Here is a 25,978-nt window from a genome sequence, read left to right on the forward strand (position 1 = left end):
TTTTTTTTGGATGTGGTAGTTCGGGTTAGAAGAGAAATTAATTTTCATTAAGTATACTTATGAGGTGAATTACTGGGTATATTGTAATTTACTTCTAAGATCAAACTACCGTCTTTAACTTTCATAGTCCCTGCGTTCGCTTTTCTGTGTGCTTATTGGCGTGAGCAAAGCTTCAGCAATAGTATTATATGGTCATGAAGCGCTTAGAGCAAGCGTTCATTTAACGAACGCTTTCAAATGGTTCTGTTAATAGTTAACTAGGAAATACTCAAAATTCTTTAATATCTATTGTATATGTGATAAGGTTCGGAAAAAGTCTTCTTTTTCAAAGCAGGGACGCTGATGAGGAAGAAAACAAAACAGAAAAGATTTTCGGGAATATACTTCCGATGATCTGTTTTAATGACAAACAATTCAAATTCTACTTAGAATATCCGCAAAAGTTTTGAGACAATTCTATGCAGAAAGGTCCACCTGAATTTAATCATTGACAAACAGTTTTTGATTACATTGCGTTAGTATACAAATGTAGATAAGTTAATTTTGAAAAAGGTTTACTGGCGGGATTTGCTCTACATTTTAATACAGTGTTTTGCTTATTTCATATTTGGTTCTAAATCTGCAAGAATAATGCCGAATATTTGAATGCTTAACGATAATTTTATTTTATAGTTTGTTGTTTGACACTGTTGAAAGTTGTTTAGATAATTTTTGCAGTAAATTTTGTCAAAATAATGGAGAAGTTGTTCTACATTTTCCTGGATTTTGCTAAAGAAATTATAATGGCTGTTTTGAATTACTAAAATAAAACGCGTGCAAATATGTATACTTGCACACTTCAAGTTCAGCACCAATAATTTCCCGCATAAAAATGTCTTGTGGTTAGATATCACTTGAATTTATCACTGACTATCACTTGAATTAATCATTGAATATCACTAAATTAAGTTCAGAAACCAAATTCAGTATGAAAATAAATAGGGAATTTTTTGAAACGCAACAAATCCATGTAAAGCTAATGTGCTTTTAATTAATTATTTAGGGAAGTAATTTATTTTTTGATCTTTGCAACGATATTTTACTCATATAGTCCTTTTTGTGGCTTATTTCTATATATTGAGTATCGAGTACATCAAGACGAACTTGCAGTTAACAAAGTTAAGAAGTTAGGAGTTCTATATTTCTTTGATTGATTGATTTGATTCATGATTTTTAGCACGTACAGATCTCATATTTGGTTCCGTCACGTCTCTTATTACAGGAGCGATGAAAGTTTCGTTGACTTTATAAAGCCAAAGAAACTACTAACGAAAATCATCCTAATTTCTCTGGATAACCAGTAATGATTGTCTTAAGTAAGTCATACTTGCACATGAGGAAGAAAAGAACATGCTGCATCGTCTAGTTATTCTTTAAAGACCCCCCTACATAAAGGATATTCGCCGATATTCATTAATCACTCATTAAACCACCGTTGGCTTTTCCTAGTATTTACCAATGAAGAAATGGAAAAATTTGCGGATTTTTTTTCCTTCAACTTTAAAGCAATTTCTAGATATTTTAAAAGAAATATGATGATTCTTCGAGTGGTTTATTATGCGAGTTTCCCAATTTTGTCGGGATTAATTGAATTATTGATTATTGATTTGCGACCTGTATTTTAGTTAACTTACGGAAAGTACGAATGTTTAGCCGTGTACAAATTGTAGTATTGCATTCGCATCTAATGGCCATAACCCATTCATGAGAATTACGCCCTTTCTTGTGACACGTAGAAACGTGTCACAAGAAATGGGATGGATAGAAATCCAGGATGAGAGTCTTAATTCTAAGCTCTTCCAATAATGAACTATTCGGCCCTTATAAATTTTTTTTCACATCAATATGAAAAAGTGAGCTTTGGTGTACGCAAGCAAAAAAAATATGTCAGGGCTGTAGGTGGTACTATTGTATTGTAGATAAGATTATCCATAGAACCAATGGACGTTTCTATAGTAAAAATAAAATTTTATGAAGTTTGATATTTTTTAAAACTCTACGACAACTCTCCAGACCACTTATCTTAAATAATCCAAGTCAAAAGCTTTAAAGACAGCTAGAGGGAGGCAGAATTTTGATGAATGTTTGAAAAAGAAAAAAATGGGGCGAAAATAGTTGCAATTGTACCAGTTAGCATATTTTATAAACCAAAAATTGATTTTTAGTAATTCTTTAATGCACTTCAGTTATTTCTTGCCAAAGTTATTCTTTCAAAGGAAATTTGTGTTTGATTTATTAATTCCAAATTGTACATTTCCTTTAGATATTTTGCGTCTATTTTTTTCCCTAATTTTAATACAAGTTTAACTTTATTTCAGATTTATCAAAGTGAGTAGTCAAGAGAATCGCTTTCGGACTAAAAGCTACTACAAACTGAAAATTTTGCCGTGGAAACTTACCCTTGACCGGTTAGGCCTATTGGCGATGCTCGATAGAAATCTGACTGTGTTGGAAACGTGTATAACTGTAGTCTTAGGTGTACTAGTGGCTGTTTTAGGCGCCGTACTTTTATATTTGAATTTTTATAGAGATGCTTTGGCCTTTGTGTTTTGTTCGGTGGTCGCGAGTGCCCAGTATTCGTTGGTAAAAAGTGTGCAACCGGACTCTGCGTCGCCCACACACGGTTTCAATAGGGTTATAGCCTACTCTAGGCCTGTGTACTTTTGCCTCTTTTCCTCTCTAGTCATTATATTGCATTTTAATATTAGTAGCAATGACCAAACTTTATTGATATTAATCAGGGACTTTCTTAGCACGTTTATTCTATTTTTTCCATTCTTATTTTCTTTCGGACTTTTCCCACAAATTAATACTTTCGTGATGTACGTCCTAGAGCAGACTGATATTCATTTATTCGGTGGTACCGCTATGTGTAACCTCATCGGATCGTTTTATTGCGTATTTCGCTCGATATTAGCTGTGATAGTACTAAACGGCCTAGCTTACGGAGGACTAAGTGAAGAACGAAGCTCGCAGCATATTCTGTTTTCGATATTTTTAGCCACTTTGATATGTGTCAGTTATCACTTAAGTAGGAGCGCTTCGGATCCGATCCATATCTTCAATTTGCTGAAAAAACACCTTTGGCCTCCTGATTTGCATCGGGAACGACAGAATGGCAGCGAAGTCGACCGTGAAAGGAAACTCGAAGAGGGAGTTGCCGCTGAATTTGCTAAAAATCGGAAAGGTGTGTATACAAAATGTGTAGAGTGTTCTACTAAAACACCAAAATGTTGTTAAAAAATCAATTCAGTATGGCCGTTTGGAACATGTTGTTAGGAAATAAAACATAGAGGTCTCGCATTTTACGAATTTCCATTACTTTCAAAATTATAGAAGAAAAACCAAATTATCAATTTTTATTTTCATATTCCTAACTCTACTTTGGAAAGTGCCACAAAATGAAAACGACTTTCTTCCGCATCTCACCACCATTCTATTTATAAATGGTTAAAGTTAGAAGGTCGATTAAGTAAGATAAAAGCTACATATACCTAATGATAAACTAAGGTTTGAGAACGACTAAATTTTAGTTGATTAAAGAAATCGTCAAAACCGATTTAAAAAGTATTAAATTATAAATATTAATTATCTACAACGAAAAATTGTAACACGGAATTTATCAATTTTTTGAGACTAAAAACTGATGTTGCATAGTTTTTGATATTTTCACCTTGATATTTTTTCACACAGATCTGATTTTTGTAATCGTATCCTAGAAACACTCTTTATTCACAGGTACGATCTATCACCCAATTGTATATTTTGATATTTAGTTTCAAAAAAAGATATTGTTTCTTTACGAAAAATTCTATCCAAATCTGGAGTTGACTTTAAAATTATATGTTATGTTATTTCACTTCTTAATACTATTAAGTAAAAAATAATATTGTAAATATAAATTTACAATGTATTATACCTACCAGCAAAAATGAAATCCCCGCAAATTTTCTTTTCGTCATAAATTTGTAATAAAATTGCCTGATGATGACTTTTTCCCATAAGAAATGTAATAACATGCCATAGTGTGATAAATTGAATTGAGACATTGTATTGAGAATAAAAAGTAATTCTAAAATATTACAAAATTAAAGAAAGACATTGAAATTAGAGCCAATATCTCAGAAATCAAACAGAAAAAAGAAAACGCATTACCATCAGTTTCTTTTATTTCCGATAATTAAACTTATTTGAAAAATATTATTACTGTTATTCAGGTATTTGGTTTCCAAATATATATATTTCAGAAGGGAACGAGGCTAAATCTCGTGGAGAATATGTCGATCCATTGCCAAAAAAGCTACAAGATACGATCAATTCTAGGCTTAAGAATGACCTAATTCTGACCATTGTGATAGGTAAGCATAATTTTGAGTCAATGTACATACTTCTATTTTATTATTTGCCGCGGCTAACTTTCTTACTATTGATTTACATCTCATCCTTTTTTTCTTATTGTCCCAGTGTGGTTGTTAGAACGGGAAGTATCCATGACGTCACTCTAAGAGTTAAAACAGCATAATTAAATTTCCTGAAATTAAATCGAATATTAGTTTGAGTATACTTAAAATTCAAACCTAATAGCCTTCCGGATTTTTCTTTGTACATTTTGTAAATATAGGACTTTCATTGGTTTTTACTTCTGGTGTCTACTTTTCCATTTATTAAACAAAACCCCTAGCCGTTCTATTCTGAAGAATTCCGAGAATCATCCGGAAAGTGAAAAACCTATCGATTCCTTATGAATCATAAGGAAACTCTTTTATTTTTTACTTCACCCTTCACATTGCCGCAATTATTTTAATAACATTACATAATTTATGATATTACTACTCATATTTTACACCTACTTACATGTTACTATTGTTAATCACGGCAAAAGGTTTTTAGTTATCCACGAATTTAGGAATTGTTCTTAAATTTACACTTATGCTTACGCTTGGCAGAAATTTGCCCTGAACAAATACATTTTGCCTATTTCTTTCTTGACAATTTTTTGCATTTTTTTTAATAAACGATTTTTGAATTTCGCGATTAGTAATATTTTCATTGTCAAGACGTTAGCTATTATTTACAGGAGTGCTTTTCGCATTAGGGTAAGGGTTAACTGGTCAGTGGGTAACATTTAACTGTAGTGTGAGTCCAGATCAAGCGAACGGGCAAAATAATGTATAAACATTCCTATAATAAAATCATAAGATCAGCTTTCGTTTATTACCATATATGATTTTTATATTAAGTAATTAATCAGGGGGCACAAGGTAATTTTATTGACGTGGAAAGATTGCTTTTAAGTTTGAAAAAGCATCCAATAATCAGAATAAGCGTACTTAATTAATTTATTTATATTTAGGCATTTTAGTGTTTTGCGTGCACGCCAGCACGGTGTTTACAGTACTTCAAGCTAACTTATGCCCGGTACTGTGGTCAATAACAGCGGGCACCGGTCTCATCCTCCATTATATCATTCCTCAATTACGCAAGCAGTTGCCGTGGACCTGTGTTGCTAGACCCATTCTCCGAAGTCATGAGTACCATCAGTATCAAACTCGGGAGACTGCTCGAATTATGTGGTTCGAGAAAGTTTGTAACAAAGGTGTGTTTTTTAATTCAGTTTCTTAAAAATATTTTTTTTTGTAGATATACGTTTTTCTGTGTTTCTTTGAAAGGAATATTTTATACCCGTTGGTGGCCGTAGCGGTTTTAACGGCAGATTCTCCGCAAGTTGTAGTGAAATATGGTACCTTTCTAGGTAATAATGTTTTTAATGGCATAATTTGAAGATAAGTCTATTCGACTGTTTGTATTGCAGGATCGTTTATTGCGGTCTTGTGTGGATTGAAATTTTTACGCAACAGTTATACCAACCAAAACTGCCAATATTTACTAGTTGCATTTACCGCTTTAGCTGCTAAATACGATTTCAGTTACATGAATGAGACCTTTTTAGTTATGTACTTTGTAGTTAGCATTACCTACCACAAAGTATACGAATTCCTGTTGAAGGTAAGCAACTGGTCATTATCAAAATTACAAAGAATACGAATAGTGGTAATTTCAGATCCAGTTTGTCATAACCTACATCGCTCCTTGGCAAATTACGTGGGGTTCAGCTTTCCATGCCTTCGCCCAACCTTTTTCCGTGCCTCACTCAATTATGCTATTTACTCAGGCAGCGTTATCTGCCTTGTTATCTAGTCCTTTGAATCCCTTTTTGGGAAGTGCCATTTTCTTTACTTCGTATGTTAGGCCAGTTAAATTTTGGGAGAGAGATTATAATACTCGCCGAGTCGACCACAGGTGAGTAACAAGCAACAATCGTTAGTCTTATGATTATTATGTTCCATTTTTAAATTATATATTAGCTTCTTTTTGGAATTTATGTAGGGTAGTAAAGTACGTTATTCGACTTCTTCTATTAGAATCTCTGTTATTTTAAGAAATAAGAGGTTGTTAATAGGGCACAGTTGCGCTATATAAGGGTTAATAGGAATATGAAAGTTCCCAAGGAGCCTTGATACAAACAAGACGTGCCTAGTGCGAGTGTAAAAAAAAACTTTTTATCAGTAAAACGCTCAAATCAAAAAGGAATCCTAAAAATTTGATAGTGCATCGACGCTTCGGAGATGAAATCTCCGAGGGAAAATGTATACTGGGAGCTCGCAGGAATCCGAGTCGGACCGGGCATCCCAGAAAGATGATTTTAAAAAACCGCATTCACTTTGCTTCTGGTTTTTGAAAGTTTAGTTAGTATTAGACTGGACGTTTCAAAGTACAAAGTACAAAGCAAAAAAAAAATTTTAATAGTGACGCATTCGTTTTTAGTTGCGTACGGTAAATTACTATTTTCTTCTTATTAATTTTTAATTATTATTAACTCAAGAATAGTATATGTGGTAAAGCGTCTTTTTCCCTACGTTTATATCAAAATACATTTGCAAAAAAGCCACAAAATTTATGTGCAAAGTGTAAAATACATATCTCAAACAGGTCAAGTTTCTCTTCGTTTGAATAAGACTTTTTGGATTTTAGAAATGTTAATTCTGTAAGTGAACTCTCAAAACCCAGAGAGCGAAACAGTTATCAATGTGCTCCCTCCATGGTTCTCACCAAAAAAAACATACATACATTGTTTTAACCAATATGCAAAGATTTACTATAACATGTTCAATATTAGCGAACGTTGAAAAAATAAGAGTACACAAAAATGGAACAACCTAATATGGCATCCATAAGCAAAACCACAATTTCACGTCATATCTAATAAACTAGAAAAGTACTTCAAAAATGCCCTCTAATGTATTGGTTCAATCTTATTTTGGACGGTTTTATTTCTCTTTTCTTTTTTTAACAATCTTTTGATAATCGTTGTTTAAATAAATTTTAGCAACACACCTTTATCGTCCCATTTGGATAGAAATTTGGGAGCCGATGATAACAATCTGAACTCCATTTTCTATGAGCATCTCACTCGATCTCTTCAACATTCTTTATGCGGTGATTTGCTGATGGGAAGGTAAACATACTGTCCACTACATACTCACGAAGTTACTTCTAGCTAAATAAATTTTACTTTACAGATGGGGAACTGTTAATCAAGGGGATGTTTTTGTTATGGCTTCAGATTATTTAAACTGTCTAGTTCACATAATAGAAATAGGAAACGGCTTGGTGACCTTTCAGATGAGAGGTTTGGAATTTCGAGGCACTTATTGCCAACAACGTGAAGTTGAAGCTATCACCGAAGGGGTAGAAGAAAATGATCGTAAGCACTTCACTATTATTTATTATACAGGAGAGGTTAAGATTCGATACATACCTTTCATGGGAATTTCAGTACCTAAAAAGTAGAACCAAAATAGGAATCTAAGGTTATTTTTTGATAAAATTATAGGTGATAAAAAAAGAACTTAAAATTTATGATTTGTATTGAAGATACAGAGTGATATTCAAAAAAGTCTTATTTATTGTGTTTTTTGCTTCCAACTTTTCCACAGAGTTGCATAAAAAAGTTACTACTCTCAAGTTTATTATTTGCAATTGGATACCCTGTATATCTTAATTTACAGAAACTGACTTTTTAATAATATAGAGTTGGAATGTAGAGATGATTAAATTCAATAAAATTCTGTACGAAACAAAAAACTTACTGCTACCCTGCAGTATAGTAAAATGTCAAAACATAACAAAACCGTTACGTTCGCTGTTTAAAAAAAACTGTATTTCATATGCTAAAAATTTCGTAAAAATTAATGACATTGCAATAGACTTAATTTTTAAACATGCAAATTCTGTCAATGAAGCAATGGATGCGCCTTAAAAAGTCCCACGAGCTTCATATGTGCAAAAAGGTTTTTTTCTCCGATTAATAGAAAAAGTGATGCTTTAATAACACAAAATCGGCTATAAAGTAACACCTTTACTGCTTAAAGAATAAAACTAAGAAATTTTAAATGTTTCTCCGAAATATTAGGTCATGTAGTATGAAATGAGTAGATTGTCGAAAGGCTACATTCAACTGCGACTAACTTCATTCTTTCGCCACATTTTCACATAACATTTTTTGGTTGGAAAGATACAATAGTCCTTTTTGAACGAGAATTAAAAGTTTCAAATAATATTAAATACTTTTTTTATTAAATATTTTATGCGACGTTGGAAAATAGTGAAATTCTTGTGTTATTGAAATATAAGTTCCTCCGTGGAACCGCAACGATACAGGCTGCTCGCAACATCAACGATATGTTTGGCACAGAAGTCACTTCACAGCAAACGGTATCTTGTTGGTTCAAAAAATTTCATTCTGGCAATTTCAACCTGGTTAATGAGCGACGTAGACGACCTGAGACTCTGATGGATAACGATCACCTGAAAGCCACCGTGGAAGCGAATCCCCGTCAAAGTGAACTTGAATTATCGTGAATATTCGGTATAACCAAGAAAACAATATTGAATCATTTGCTTGAAATTGGCAAGGTAAAAAAGTTGGACAAGTGGGTACCACATGAGTTGAACGATGTACAGAAAGAACGACGTCTTGAAGCCTGTATTTCTTTGTTGTGTCGGTACAATAACGATCTATTTTTTAATCCAATTGTTATCTATAATGAAAAATGGATTCTTTACGATAACACCAGACGTTCATCTCAGTGATTGAATCAAGATGAACCATCAAAACATTGCGCGAAAAAAAATCTTCATCAAAAGAAACTTATGGTGAGTGTTTGATGGCTCAACTTAGGTGTCATCCATCACAGCTTCATAAAACCAGGCAAATTGTTCACGGCCTATGTCTACTGTCAACAACTGGACGAAATGATGAGGCAATTGGCGATTAAGCAGCCAAGATTCGTCAATCGAAGCACTCCACTACTGTTGCACGACAACGCTCGACCGCATACCCCACAAGTCACCTTGGTCAAGCTACAGCAGTTACAATTGGAAGTTTTTCGTCATCCACCATATTCGCCGGATTTAGCTCCCACGGACTATCATTTCTTTCAAAATTTGGATAACTTCTTGATAGGGAAAAAATTTAATTCTGACGATGCTGTCAAAGCTGTCTTCCAAGAGTTTATCGACTCCCGGCTACTACAGCTGAAATGAATCCAATCAAATGGCAAAAGTATATCGATAGTAAGGGTGTGTACTTTGATTGAAAATAAAAACATTTTATTTGAAAAAAAAAGACTAAAGTTTTAATTCTACTCATTTCATATTACACGACCTAATATACAAAAATCAAATTAAAACGGCTTCTAATCAGTAATAAACCGTAAAAAATCATGTGTTTCACTCATGGAAAATGCATATTTGTTACCTTTGCGTATTTTATTGTATAGTCAAGTCAGTGACTCGTCTTCGACCCCGCTTTGAAATCGTTGCAACAGCTATTTGTAATTTGGTTACTACTTATAGATAAATCTCTAAAGTGTGTTTTTATCATACTTAATACATACATACATACAAAAAATAGCCCAAGATTCCTATATCCTACATTAGTTCTTGAGTAACCATTGTGTTTACTGACATTCCTATTAAAATTATTGAGTTATTTATACAAAGATATTCCTTATATTTTAATAAGTTTATCACGCGTTTAGTATTGAAGTTAGGGAAAAACTTTAAATTTTCTTTCTGAATTTTAAAAATATGCAGTCAGAAAAAAAATGACAGTAGAAAATTATAAAAACTAGCACAATTTTTTTTAATGGAATACAGAGTGTTCCATAAAAGAATGCACTCTGCAAGGAGTCAGATAAAATTTACATATAATTAAAATTTTAATATTTAATTACATTTTTTTTACAGAGAAAAATTTTTGATGAAAATGTGAACATTGTTTTAGGATATTATATCTTTCAACAAACACAGAAAACATTAAATAAGGGTCTTCTAGAAGGCATTCTTTTCTGGGAGAGGGCGTGTTATTAAAATTTTAGTATGTATATCAAACAACGTTGGAAAGAAAGCCTTTTTCCACGGCTATATAAAAACATAGCCATCATACATTGTCATTTACTGTCGATAAGAGAATATTATCTAGCCACTATCTGTTATCTTAATGCCCGCCAAAGTATTTAGTAAGCTTTAAATTTGTAGTTTTAGTATACCATGAATTTAAAGTTTGAACATGAAGACACAATGACCCGACAGCAACTGTGAAACGTCAACATATTGTAGATTTTGTTATTAATTATTTGGTGATTTAAAACCTAATCAGTTAAAAATGCTACTCGAATTGAATTATTTGTAAGTCACTGAAATCCTAAAGGGAAGCAAGACGACAAGCAATCCCTTGAAAAATCAGAGACGAGTTATTTAATTGTAGCCTTTTTTTTTACTAGGATTTATAGTTAAAAAGTCCAACATTAATGATTTCTTCTAACGAAATTATTCAAATGGCATTTTTAATTAATTTGCGAAAAATACAGATGTTTAGTTGTACATAAAGTATACAACACTCCACTATTACTATGGTAATTTGTTGTCATTTCTATAATTTTAGATGGTGGTTTGTTTTTTCAATTAAATATTCTGAAAGTTCGGAAAGAAAATATTAATTTTGCTATTGCATGATAATTAAAAAACAATCTCGCAATGGGAGTTGGTCATCCGTTACTTAAAGTTTTTTCGTAACTTCAATAACAAAGTCATTAAATTGTAAAAATATGAGGAACAATCCGTACATTTTTTAGTAACTGTGTTTCAAATTTTTAATAGGGTTTCTATGTTTTGACACCGGTCATTTACCCAACATGCTAAGCGTAAATGCAGCATTCGCTCAAAGATGGCTCGCCTGGGAAGTAGCGGCGGCCAAGTACATTCTGGAAGGCTATAGCATATCAGATAATAGCGTCGTTTCCATGCTACAGGTGTTCGAGTTTCGGAAAGTTCTAGTGTCTTACTACGTTAAAAGCATAATATTTTACACCACGCGTTCTCCAAAATTGGATGAATGGCTCAATTCCGAAGTGATCAACAAAGCCTTGAGGGTTATCTTGAAACCCAAATTTGTCGATTTAGATCCTGTTTTTAATTTCCACATAGATGAAGACTATGACATGAAGTATAATGGAATGACCAAGGCAAGGTTTCTTCAAGTTCATGGTAAGGTTCTTCTAAAATATTCTATTTTAATTGAATTTTGTAGACGTCTATAATATACTACATATTCAGAGACTATCTACATCTTTTACCCTCATTTACATAATTTACCCTTAAATTTAAGCTGAAGTGACGTCAAATTGCTTATAAAATATGTTGTTATTAGACAAATCCATCACTTAAGGTTTTGGTGGCAGAATTATATTTTATATAGGAATTTTTTAATTCCACCTTAACTTTACAACTTCAGTTTAGGAGAATGATGTAAATGGCTCTTAATCCCTTAACTGAAAGAATGGTACCCAGCCTCATAAGATTTTTTGGATTTCGTCAGAAATACTCTATAGAGGTTTTTATCATATACGCACGTGTATCGCAAATCCGAGAGTGATTATTGGGATTTGGAAACAGTAAGGGGCACAAGGTCCATTAAATTTCGAGAAAGTTTATGTTAGATAGTTCAAATCAGATGTAGGTTTAGATTATCCCGGCCTTCCAAGTACCGCCGGGAGTCCACGGTCGCTAAAGCTGGTTAAAACATTACGCACACGGAAAATCAATCAATTTTTTTTTCTATTTTTCAATTTATTTCGAAATTCTAGGAATAGTCCATGTAGTTTAGTGTATCCCGATTTTGAACTGTTTGTGAGGCATTATATTAGAAAGATTGCTGTTTTCTTTTCATTTAGTAGGGCAATGGCCTCCAAATTACTGAAGTTGCAGCCAAAGACTCATATTCCTGTATTATTTTAGGCCAATCTAAATATTTTAATTTAGACAGGTGTTAAAAGTATTTTTTAATTGATTTCTCTAGTGGTGATTTTAGTAATTGGAAAAAGTATTTAATACATTTCTAATAAAGTTTACACACATTCATTGTTTTCATCGCTCTGAAGAATAATACCTGAAATATAGCCTGACTGATTTCTTTAATGACTCACTTTGTGTATTTTCTGTTTAGACCACTGCATTATAATTCGTAAGAATAAATGCATTTTGCTTTCCTGCGTCAATAAATCTATTCATGTCATTGAAAAATAACTTCGAGTATGTCTTGCATAAATTCATCTGTTTTTTGTTCTTAATCAAATATTTGATGATTAAATGAAATTTGTCTTATTAAATGTTTTACATTTACAATTAATCGCCTACTGTTTTATATGTAAGTTTTTTTATGGCCACCCCTTATCTCGTTTCATACATAGAAACTAAATTGGAACCACTACATTTTTAGGTGAATGGATCCATTATTGCCTAGAAAAACGAGGAAATGTGTCCAAAAAGCAAAGAGTCATCTTACTCTGTTTCGCCTTAAGTTTGTTGGGCCGTCGTACATTGGGTGCAGTATCCCAAAACACAGTTTCCAGCGTTGAATTCTTCCTCTATGGTCTACACGCCTTATTTAAGGGCGATTTTCGAATAACTTGTGCCAGAGACGAATGGGTGTTTACTGATATGGATCTCCTCAAATCCGTCGTCGCACCTGCGGTTCGTATGTGCTTGAAACTGCATCAAGACCATTTTATGACTCCAGAGGAGTACGATATTTTGCCGGCTTTGTATGATGCCATATCAAAGCATGACGAAGAGTTGGTAATCAGTCATGAGGGAGATCCTGCATGGAGACATGCTGTCTTAAGCGGCACGCCCAGTTTGTTGGCTTTGAGGTAAGTAGTTATGTTGACAATGGTAAATTGTAATCAAATTAATAATCATCTGTACCACGAAACATCAATGTTACTGAAACTGGTCTGTTATACTTGCCAGAACTTCCATGTAATGTACTTGTAACATGACCGTTAAATCAACAGAAGTTAATGTAGGAGCGATTATTACATTCAAGTCTGTAACAAAAGTGTTTTAATTATTATCACTGGATACGAAAAATAAATCCTTATAATGTTTTAATAATGCAAAGCGGAAATTGCAATATGTATCTTATTCGTCACTTCAAAAAAAAACACTTCCCATAATTTAAATTTATAATCTAGATATTCTTAGAATAATGACGAAAAACTGATTAACACTTTAATTTTCAACACCCTATACATTTCTCAAACTATCAACATTTGACTAAAACTTATTTACGCTAATTTATAACACTGTATACTGTTAATAAACCATGTGACATATACTACACGAGTACATGTACTCGTAGTATCTCCACCTTTCGGATTTCGCATTGTTAATGGGCCACTCTCTATATTAGTACTTTACACCATCGTCCTTTTGGAGGACCTTTGATTAAACTTTTTCCCAATCTTGGCACTGACCGATGCGGTGTTCGAAATATTGTCTTCTCAAATACCTGCTAATATACAGTGTGTCTCATTTTCAAAAATGCAGGATGTTTTCTAATAGTATGTTCTTATTCAAGGGGATGAATCTATGTATGATTTTAGGCAAAAATGTTCATATAAATGCACGTCTTAAAGTGATTGGTTACTTAGCTACAAAGTGTTACCATTCCATGATTTTTTCTATTTTTGCTTTATTACTCCAGGATTTTTTTAGATATGTTGCTGAAATTAAAATACTAATAATTTATTATAGCCTGTATTTTTAGTTATGCCAATTTATTGCAAAAATTTACGGTGTGGTATTTTTCTAGTGGTGAGGATTTTCTGCCTGAAACTTTTTTGAGGGAGAATATTAAATTCCTCGATAAGTTTAGAAACTTTTATATTCCTTAAATTTTGTTACAAATCAGTATTTTCAAGCTTATGTGGTGTCTTGAACTTTTAGAATCTTGGTCATCCTATATCCCGTACTACTTTTTATGTTTTTTTTTCTAATTTTAGTGTTTGGTTAATGTCCTGAATTAGTCTTCTGAATCTGAAAATATTTTTTTAGGCATGTATTTGACGAGGGGTCAGACGAATACAAGATCATTATGCTTAACAAGCGCTTCCTAAGCTTTCGAGTGATAAAAATCAACAGAGAATGTGTCCGAGGATTGTGGGCTGGACAGCAACAAGAACTGGTCTACTTAAGAAATAGAAATCCCGAACGAGGTGGGTCCAAAAATATACACGATATCTACTGACATTTCGTGCACGAAAGATAGACCCGAAATGTAATTCGCTTAAAAGTTCAACCGCTCTAAGGTTATATTGTTAAAATTTAGAATGGTTGCTCAAAACAAATCTTCACTATGCGAGTTTGTAGTTGACAGTGTTAAGAGCATTTACGACTTAAAGACAACACAGAGTTCAGCAATACTTAACAAGGTCTAGTAAATTTTTCGAATTAGATTAGTATTTTTGTGTTGCATTGTTGAATATGCTATACCAAACATAAGTTTATGTTTGTCTGTTTATTTTTAACCAAATAGGTTAACGTGCAAGTAGAATTAATAAAAAGTAAAATATAATTAGACAGTAAAAGAGATAATAAAAATATTATAGATAAGACATGCGGAAAAGTAACCACTTGAGGAAGTTTAAAATTGTACATGTAAGGTAACTACATTGCTAAGTTATTTCTTTTTCTACTATGGTAAATTTAAATATCAACATCAAATGTATGATATGTGCCACATGTAATGCCTTGATAATAATATATTATTAAAGGCGAACTCAATTTCCTTTCATCAAACGGTTATCGATATATCGTGTGTCTCTGAGATATCGTATGGTTTACAGTTATAAACTTTTTGTTTTTGCTGTGATTAAAATGGTATTATTGTGAGTTCAGATATGTAACATTAAACTATATTAAAGGAAGTATTTCTGACTTTTGTAATACTTGTGATTAAATCGCAAATGGTACACCTTGTATATTTTTGGATATTTCGATTCTCCGGGTAATTCCGAATATAACAATACCCTATTTAATCTAATTTAATTCAATTTTCTTTAAATATTATATCAAAATTTTGACGTACGATTTAGAAAAATGAATAAACTTATTTTTTTAATTTAGCGGGCTTTTTTCATGATTTTTAACAAAATATATAAATATTTGATCTCAAATTATTTTTAATGATTTGTTATTTAATTTCATCATAATGAGCCACCATATGGTAGTTTGAAAAAACAAGTTTTTAAAAAATTAAATTAAATTAATTTATTTAAAGTTAAATTTTGTAAAATTATAATTTAATTAATAGTAATTAATTATATTAAGAATAAAAACAATAAATTTGATTTTTGATAAAAATTCGAAATTAGATTTTAACAGTTTAGGTAATTTATAGCCCATTAGATTTGAAAAGAAAATTTGTGTATATGTCTAAATGTTATGTTTTAATTTGGCAGCAAAGGTATTATTATGTTGTAATTGGTATGACATTGAGAACCAAAATATCAAAAAATGTATAGCCCATTTAAAATTCTAATTCTATCTCTGTTTCCGATTTAATCGGAAGTAATTACTATACAATTTATCAATACTTTCCTTAGTGTGATTTAATCTCATATATTTAGCCTGAAAATTTCGTTTAAATCAGCTAAAAAACGAAAACTTTTTACGAAGAAACTACCTCCGGAGGACACTCAGTTTTATGCGATGCTACGGAATGTAGTGCCTATTTGTTTTATGATATTAAGGTCAATTCAATAATAATCACCAGAAGGCTGGTCATTAGATCAAATTATTTATCGATAGTTACTATGTTTTTTAACAATTTATTAAATTTTTCAGACAATTCGTAGGCAGAACAGAAACATTGTCGATTAATCGAAAACACTGGAACACCGACATGCAAAACATATTCTTAATTAGTCATAAATCCAATTCTATAACGATAGATTTAACCAAAAGCCTTTAAAAAGCAAGGAAACTCTACGCCAGATTCCGTTTGGTTTATTTACAATTGTACAGTGTCATCATTTTATCTTGATAATATTTCATTTTGCAATTATTTTTTTGTTTCTAAAAATATTAGTACGCGACAAAGACTGGTCTTTAAGACTTATTCACAAGTTTTTTGTAAATTTAAAATGAATTCCAATAATTGTCAAATTTAGACATTTATTACCGAAACTTGCACTTTTTTGAATAACACATCTTATATTTTCTCATTTTCATACTCTAGGGAAAATTCTAAACATATTTTATATAACAATATGTCGATCTCTTGTCATTAGCTTAGTATGCCAGTTTAAAACTGAAAATAATTTTCGTATTATGCTGGCAGCCTCTAATTTAAATGGTCTATTTATGTGTAAAGCAAAAATTTGAAATGTCAATTCAAAAAACATCGAACGGTGCTTTGAATTAAACTCAAATGTAAAAAAAAGATCGTAAGGAGAACTGTCAAACAAAAATATATAATAATAGATCGTTCTTGTTCTAGTTTTAATAGTTTTGAGGTTTATGTTTTTTACAATGGTGTTCCGTTAATGTTCGATACAAGAAAAAAGAGATATTCTTAATCTTTTTTTAATTAATAATAAAAATGCAACCGCAGCTCCTCGAAATTATATTAGGCAGTTTCTGCGTCAACAAGTTCCCTCCAAACAAATTTTTGATAGAATTTATAAGAAGTGGGTCTCTCAAATGTACCAAGAAAATCTGTAATAATGTAATAAGTTTTAAATGAAGCTAATGGAACAAATCTCTTAGGGTACTTTGAAGTCCATTCAACTAGTTCCATAAGGATGGTAGTTGAAGAAGCAAGAATTAGTTACGGTTATGTGTACAAAGTTATAAAAAGAAACAAATATAGAGTTTTCAAATATCAGCAAATGCAAAAACTTACTGAAGGTCAATTTCATCGAAAACATGTTTTGTTTGTTACAGTTTTAAATCGATACAATGAAAACAACGATTTTATAAAGAACATACTCTGGACAGGCAAAAGTTCGTTTTTTATTAGAAAAGGCTGCCACAAAAAAATTGTCACTATTGGTCGCAAGATAATCCTAGAACTAGTAATGAAACGAGACAGCAAGGATACGATCAATGTTTGGTGCGTTATAATAGATAGATATATTATAGAATCATTGTTTATAGATCAAAAACTAACAAAAAATCTTTATTTACAACTTTTGCAACATGAAATTGCAAACACATCAACGATTTACCTCACGACGTAGTAAATAGTATAATTTGGCAACAAGACCCTCACGTTGTATTAGGGAAGTCAAAAATATTCTTATTTTATTATATTCTATTCTATCTTCAATATCTAGAGTGGATTGGAAATGAGGGAACAATAGCTTAGCCAGCAAACAACCCTGATTTAACGATGTTGGACTTTTCTTTTGGGTATACGAGAAAAGTAAAGTTTACGAAACTTCATGCAATGACATTCAAGAATTAAAATTAAGAATAACAAATATTGTTCAAGAATTGAGTCAGGAACTAGAAATCCTCATTAATTCTCTGAGACATACTATTAAAGTTTATCATAAATACGTTGAGCAACGGGTAGTCATGTTCAGCAATTCTTCTAACAAAGCGTAACAGATAATTCATTGTTATTTATTTTTAATTGTTAATAATTATTTTCATTAGTTACCTAGCAAATGTGTATTAAAGGAATACGTTTGTGATATTGGAAAGAAAGATAATTTCAATACCGTGTTTTTACATTATTGCCATTATTTACAGAAGGCAAATCGCTAACTCTAACAAGTCTGTTTAAGTTAAAGGCTATTTGTATAATACGAAAACTATTGGCAATTTTTAAATTTTTAAAATACTAAGCTAACGGTAAGAGATAAACATACTAAGTGTTACATAAAATATGTTTAAAATTGTTCCTCAAATATAAAAATAAAAGAATATACAGGATGTGCAATTTAAAAAAATGCAAGTTTCGTTAATAAATGTCAAAATTTGACAGTTATGGAAATTAATTTCAAAATTTACAAAAAAACTTGTGAAGGAGTCCTAGAGAACAGCCTTTGTGACGTACCGGTATCTTAAAAACAAAAAAGTTATTGCAAAATGAAATTTTGCGAAGATAAATTGATCACATCGTATATGTATGTTAGATTTTTGTTGCGTTAAAATTAATGTTCGTACATATTTTCAAACTATTTAAATGTGAAATAGGTAGGGAAATTATTTTAGAAGCGCATTTTTTAAAAAATTTTTTACAAGCCAAAGGCGAAAAAATTAATCAAGTGAATGGCTATATCTTTTTAACTATCATAGATTGGCTAAAACTTTCCCCATTTAATCTTTTTTCTAATTATTGTAATTCATAAGAACCCAATTTATACTTCCCCAAAAATTTTGACCTTGTATTACTCCATGCTGTTCATAATATGTGTAGCAAAATTAGTAATTTAAACAAAACACGTGACGTGACTTGTGCCCTTTACCGTGTCAGTTGCGGATTTACCATAATCCACGACCAAAAACTATGACTACGATACCACAGAATCATTTTATCCTTATATTTAAATTTTCACATTTTACTTTTTAAGTACTTATTGCTTATATTTTTATTTTTACCATAAGCCATTAAAATTTTCAATCGACATTTAAAATTTAACATCGGTACAATATATGGAATGCCTACACATAAAAATGTGTAGTTGGAAGTGATAACGTTGCAGTCGGTTGATCTGTTACGGGAAGAAATTAGATTATTAGTTTTGCTTCAATTATTTGCTCTGCCATATAACACGATTCATTTACATACAATTTCAGGGAGTATACAGAACGCTAAGCAAGCGTTACGAAATATAATCAATTCGTCCTGTGACCAGCCAATAGGGTATCCAATCTATGTATCCCCGTTAACCACCAGTTATGCCGACACCAACGAGCAGTACTGTTCTTTGGTTGGGGGAGCTGTTACTTTTAAGAAAATTAAGAACTTTATTTTGGAATTATTTAGGCGGTAAATATTGCCAACAGTATATTAGCTAACAAAGTTCAATCATCGCTTTTTCATCACTATTCCAGAATACGTAAAAGATGCGTGGAAGGTTGTTCTAGTGGTGCATCCAACCGAGAGGAAGTAAGCATGGGTCATGAAGGTGTTTATGCTATGACACAGATTTTCCCCACTACTGCTCCTAGACGATCCACTGACAGTTTTAGATCGGCTGGGAGTATCGGTCGAGGATCTAGCCTAAGTAGAACGTCTTTAGGTAAGAGGCATAGGGGACTGTACTTTTTTTTAAGATAGGAGTTTTGTACTTTTGCGGTGGAGGTCACCAGGTTTTTGGATTGACACTGTTTATGGAATTTTGATATGTTGCTTTCTATATAATGTGACAGACATTGGCATTAATTTTCAGATTATTTCATTAAGTTAATAAATTTGAAATAGATGTTATTTTCTAAGAAATACTGCAAGCATTATTGTTAAAATTGTTTTAGGCGGCAATCGTGGAAGTTTAGTATCCGTTGGAAAGCCGACAAGTTCCACTATTGTCAGCCTTACTGGACTTTTTAAGGAAAAAGAAGAACGAAGTACCCTTCCCAACGAGGGTTTGAGTCAATCTCGGTCAGAAGCAGATGAACGGTTAGGTAGCGAGATTCGAGACATTCCCAGCGGACCCAGTGTGAATGAATTCTTGGGCTCAAGGGTCAAGGTAATTATGGTTTCAAGTTTTCAATAATCAAATAAACTCCATTACAAAATAAACGAGACAAATATATTTATGCATTAAATGTGAAGTTTTGAGCAGCCATTACAAGGATATATTCAGAAATTATTCGTATGTGGATTATATTGTGGTACATTAAAGTAGAAACTACATAAGACAGGCATATTCGTATACGAATCCAAGTTTACAAAGCAATAAGAGAATCGACAACGGAGTACACCAATAGCTTTCTTAAACGTGTATCTTACATTAATTTTTTTATTGTGGTTGAATAATTATAGTAAAAAGTCGAAAGTAATTATAAATTTGAATCATCTAGTTATTTTCCGACCGTTAAAAGTTAAGTTGAAAGCACTGCGGAAGAAATTGTAATTATATAATTGAAATGCCACTTTCAAAAAGTGGTGTTCAGAAATATTAACTAACTCCAGTTAAATATGATATTTGTTAAATTTTTTAAAGTCTTGGCGGATTATTTAGTTTTCGGAAGTGCATTGAACGTCTTTTGGTATTATATAACGATATAAAACTTTTCATTTGAAGCAAAATTATATGATATATAATGATAAAGTGTTACATTTTGTGTCATAATATTGCAGTTCAAATAGAACGCATGTATGAAATTATTTGCTCCGAAGGAATACATCCAAATAATGAGCCATAAGCGCTGTAATAAAGAGCAAGAAAAGTGTGCGATGTTACACTGGGTGGCCCAATTAAAGTGAGTTCCATTTGAATTATAGAAATAGTAAGAGATACAAAGTGGCTCAAATTAGAAAAAAATGCGCATTTTTGTGCCCGTTCAGAATATGTTCTAAAATTAAAAATATGTACAAGGGTTGTCAAAATATGAGCGAAAAACTGAAAACTGTGATTTTCGAAAATCATAAATTGTGAGTAAATGGTTTGACTAAATTCTACAAAATTTGTCAGTTCTTTATTATCGAAATTGCTAATCGAATGGCGTTCTCAGAATTTTTCCAGGCCTTCTAAATTTTGATCAGTTATATGCAACTGTGTTATTTCTTATGGCTGCCATATTGAATTTTAATGACGTCGAATAGACAATAAAAAAAGCATTTCAATCGTGTATAATAAAGGTACCCTTGTACCTACCAAAATAGAAAAAAATAAACAAAAGCATCATTTCACCTAGTAGGCCTAGAAACCAAGGTTATGTAGCCATCTGTTTAATCTTGCGCTCATCTGCGTTTCATCCCATCTTATCACACGTATTATCTAGTGCAAAGATGCCTGCCACCATAGACAAGTCGAGCCCATTAGTACCCAGTAAGAAGGGACAAGATAAAACCGCATCTAACCATTGAAACCACATCATTCTTCCTCATAATTTTCTATGAGATATTATATTCTATTTAACGCAGTAAAATACAAGGGTTTTCAACAACATTTCCAACAACATGATTTTCTACATTTTCATCAATTCTACGTGTTCTGGCTTTCTTCTCAAACGATCCATACTTAAGTAGATTTACTCTAAGCTCATTAAATATTGTGCTCCCAGGTATATGTCTCTCTGTATACCTCTGAAAATACATATTTTGAGCTCTACTTGCATTTCTTCCATTTAAAATGCAGCATTTATTCATCTCCAACTTTTTTCGATTTGAAAACTATTCTACATTTTTATATCTTACAAATTTCTGCCAGTCGATGGTGTAAAACTTTCAAATTTGAAAGAATAAAAACTAACATCAAATACAATAGCAAAAAATTATTTGTTGACACTTCACGAAAATATCCATAGGAACAATAAAGTCCAGTGGTACCTTTCAATTATAAAACAAAGTACTTGAATCCAGGTCTTTATTTTGCACAATAAGAAAAAAATACTTTTATTGCACTAAAAAACTAATTTACAATGATCACTTACAGTATAACTCCTCATAGAAAATTATGAGGAAGAATCATATGGTTTCAATGGTTAAAAACGGTTTTAACTTGTCCCTTCTTACTGGGTTCTAATGGCCGCCACTTGTCCATAACGCCACTTGTCTTTGCACAGGATAATATGTGAGATGAGATAAGATGAAATGCAGATGGCCATAGGATAAAGCAGATGACCCCATAATGATAGAAATGGCCATATAACCTTTGCTTCTACGCCTACTATGGTGAAATGATGCTTTTATATATTTTTCCTACTTTGGTAATTCCAAGTGCACCTTTGTCATTCAAGGGTTGACAAGCTTTTTTTATTGCTTATTCGTCGTCACCAAAATCCAATATGGTGGTCATCAGAAATAAAAAAGTTAATTATAATTGTTCGAAATTTAGACGCCCTGGAAAAATCTGAGAACGCCATTCAATTGGCAGTTTCGATAATAAAAAACTGCCAAATTTTGTAAAATTTAGTCAAACGATTTACTCACAATTTATGATTTTTCAAAATCACAATTTTCAGTTTTTTGGTTATATTTTAACAACCTCTGTACATTTTATTAATTTTAGAACATTGTCTGAATGGGCTCAAAAACGCGCATCTTTTTCTAATTTGAGTTTCGCTGTATCTTTTATTGTTTCCATAATTCCCATGGAACTTACTTTATTTTGAATACTCGATATAAAGTTACCGAAAATCTCGGAAAATTGCTTCACGAAGTTGACCATACCACAGTTAACCCAAAATCAACAGATGGGTTTATTTTACATAAACAAACGATCCATGCCTATAAATTTAAAATTTGTCAGAGACTTTGATTAATTTGGGGAGTGGTACACACGGAAATGTGTAAATAATAAAAGTTTTCTATACAGAATTATTTGCTCAGATGAGAGCCAAGTAGAAAACAAGGAATTTTCAGTAGAAAAAATGAACACTGATACAAGGAGAGCCCACGGCTGGGATTGTGCATTACAATATCTCTTTAGATTTAACATGTGGGTTCAAATAATTGGCACTCGAATAATTGATCCTTAGGATTTGGATAGGATTTGGAAGAACTCTTCAATGCATAACTATTGGTTCTAGTAACTCGGTGTACTCGCAGGTAATGTAACAGTACATTACCTACATTCAAAAAGTAAAGAAAAAAGATTTCATTACGTAAATTACTAATTGTGATATATCAATTAATTTATAAGATAAAGTTGTCTTAAAATCAACCAAAAATTTTACTAGGGTCGTATTTAGAGAAAAAGTTGATAATTATTAGTAGCAAAGGGGATATCATAGAATGAAACCAAAATAAAAAAAATGTCAAAAAATTAAAATTAATTACATATTAACTTTTTTTAACTCTCTTTAAACTGTTAATAATACCATCGAATAACAACAGTTGTATCCAAGAAGGACTATTGTAGCAGTGTTCACTTTTAATTTTATGTTATGGCAAAATGTCCTACTATATATTCTGAAAGAAGAAAATGAATTGTTTGAACTTAAATTAGTTGTTTTTTCAAACAATCGTGATGAAGGAAAATGAGGGTCACGTTTTCTAAAATTTTAAATGTTGTCATTCTGCATTGGTTAAATTTTTAGCTTTTAAAATCTCAAAATTTTTGGCTAGATTGATCATTCTTATTCGGTAGATCGCTTTTAGTGGACTAGGATGTTTATTAAGATTTCGAAGAATCCGACAAAAAATAAGTTTTGAAGTCCATTTTGATTTTTTTTTAATACATAGTAATCTATTTTGATTTTGGAATAAATTATCGTTAGGACGAATTCCGTTGAATGAAAATCCATTAAAGGATTTTCAATTTGGAAAAAATACGTTCCTACTTAAATAGCCCTTTTCACGTGATAGAAGATCTGCAATGTAAACTTTGAATGAGAACTTTTAAAGCGTGCAATCAAACACTAAATTTACTGACAAACTATCAGGGTATTAACACAAGGTCGGAGATCGGTGCTTTCTGTAACAGTCATATCTTTTTGCCAGTTGGCGAAAACCAGGAATGATGTAAATTATCACGGATTACATGAATACGATTACTGCAATTTCAAACATCACTATAGTCAAAATAAGCATTTAAATTCCCTTCGGAATGACTATAGTTTCATGCCAGGTATCAGAATCATCGCGTCATGTAATGTATTTCTTCAAAATCTTATTTTATGTTTATTTCAATCTTATCTAGTGAGGTATCATTTTAGTGGAAATTTTATTATCTTCTTGAAAAATCACTTTTCTTTTTAATTGGTCTATGCGCATTTCAGAAATAGTGATTAGAATAATTTATTTTTCAAAGGTGACTGACAGAAATATCATAAAACTTTAATTAAACAAGCTCTCTTCTGTTTGGCAAGCTTTCAATAGTCACAACCGCATAGGCACTGAGTTATAATCAGTACATCACTTGAGCTGACATTGTTTTAATGCCAATAAACCGTCCTTTATGGTCTACCATCCTCATTTAAGGATAACCTCTTAATTTATCTTTCTAATGAATACTCAAAACCTCGCATTTTTAATTCGTCCCATTTTACAAATATTTCTTTAAAAAACTAATCTAAAAATATGTTTGTCCTGTTTTTGTTTAGAATTCCTTGAATATTTTTATCTAGATAACCGATCCAAATTTGGTCTACGACTGCATAAACTTAGGCCGAAGGATTGACGTTTCCTGGCCTACAGAATACATGCGCTGCAGGGGAGGCAGGTCGTACTGGAAAGATTGGCTGCCCGAAGCGGGGATGGAAGGTCCCGTCGTTCACAAGTGGACTCCTTGTCACCGGGATCCTAATAAGAGGTCACACGTAGATAGAACAATTCTTTTAGTACAAATTGATGACAAGTTTGTTCCGATTGCGGAGAGTGGAGTTCAAGATTTAGGCCCGGAGGTATAACATCAGGAGAATTTAGGTAAGTTTATGTCAAGTGATACTTCTGTGTGCATTAAACTTGCATTTAGGTTTTTTTCTATTGGCTGCATACGATGAGACTGGAAGGAAAACGTGCCAGGTCTTGGACATTATTGAACCGAATCCATTTTTATCGGACGACATGGTATAATGTTTCTGTCTCACTATGGTGTCCTTTTCAAAAACTTAATCAACATTCCACACTAACAAGGAAAATATTCCTGAGTGGTGGAAATCCCTTTACTCAACGTGAAACTGTTTTATTACTAATGAGAAATTGCAGCACGTAACATTTTTCCCTTGTTATAAGTATTTAGCGTTCAGGTACAAAAATATTAAACTTTCCTTTAAGAATAAGTATATGATAATCACCAATCTTTTAAGCACTAAATTCAGTATATTAATCGGCTTTATGTTGGTTTCGGTGACTGATTGGACATTGCTCAACAAAATTGAAATTTACAGGTATTCTATTTGAAATTTTCATGATTTTTTTTGTGTTCAACTGTCAATTTGTCTCCCTAATTAGACCGTAAATGTAAATTAGGGATCAGTTGTACAGTTATGGTTCAAAAGTCGATTCAGATAAACCCAGTCGGTATATGAACTACTCCATAAAGGTAGCAGTGTCGTCAAATAATTCCATTTATGATACTTGGTGACAGTCATGCTATTCTAATGTGGTGGTTCAAGTACTAACCGGGTTTAACGAACCTATTTTTGAACCATAATTGTGCAACTGAGCCTTAATATCTTTCCTGATGAAAATGGTTTAAGTCTATATGCATAATGCAATAATGGCCTATTTTGAAAATATAGTAGGTCAACAAAATATTCGTACACTTGTTAGATTGCTGTATTTACCTATCTGTGTATCTTTAATGATTTTGCGAAATCGGACACATACAAAAGGCAGTTATAAACTACGTTTAATAAAGAACTCTTTAAAGCAAAATAAAAATCAACAATATTTATTGCAAATAAAAAA

The 25,978-nt window shown here is 32.0% G+C and overlaps 1 protein-coding gene across 5 annotated transcripts in view; it reads left to right on the forward strand.

Moving 5' to 3' along the window:
• Positions 1-25,578, forward strand: part of pcx (pecanex) — a 96,732-nt gene extending 71,154 nt beyond the window's left edge. For 4 of the 5 annotated variants that reach the window (XM_066403796.1, XM_066403798.1, XM_066403799.1 and 1 more), the window contains 16 exons: positions 2,358-3,226; positions 4,287-4,397; positions 5,393-5,622; positions 5,680-5,791; positions 5,852-6,045; positions 6,101-6,339; positions 7,427-7,555; positions 7,620-7,804; positions 11,263-11,649; positions 12,881-13,313; positions 14,500-14,660; positions 19,255-19,447; positions 19,513-19,700; positions 19,933-20,147; positions 24,694-24,991; positions 25,041-25,578. In XM_066403796.1, the coding sequence (XP_066259893.1) occupies positions 2,358-3,226; positions 4,287-4,397; positions 5,393-5,622; positions 5,680-5,791; positions 5,852-6,045; positions 6,101-6,339; positions 7,427-7,555; positions 7,620-7,804; positions 11,263-11,649; positions 12,881-13,313; positions 14,500-14,660; positions 19,255-19,447; positions 19,513-19,700; positions 19,933-20,147; positions 24,694-24,975 (3,928 nt within the window). In that variant the 3' untranslated portion in view covers positions 24,976-24,991; positions 25,041-25,578. The remainder of the gene's footprint in view (positions 1-2,357; positions 3,227-4,286; positions 4,398-5,392; positions 5,623-5,679; positions 5,792-5,851; positions 6,046-6,100; positions 6,340-7,426; positions 7,556-7,619; positions 7,805-11,262; positions 11,650-12,880; positions 13,314-14,499; positions 14,661-19,254; positions 19,448-19,512; positions 19,701-19,932; positions 20,148-24,693; positions 24,992-25,040) is intronic. The other variant, XM_066403797.1, reaches the window with a different exon arrangement.
• The last annotated feature ends 400 nt before the right edge of the window (positions 25,579-25,978 follow it).

The sequence above is a fragment of the Euwallacea similis genome, chromosome 31, assembly GCF_039881205.1.
Source record: "Euwallacea similis isolate ESF13 chromosome 31, ESF131.1, whole genome shotgun sequence".
NCBI lineage: Eukaryota > Metazoa > Arthropoda > Insecta > Coleoptera > Curculionidae > Euwallacea > Euwallacea similis.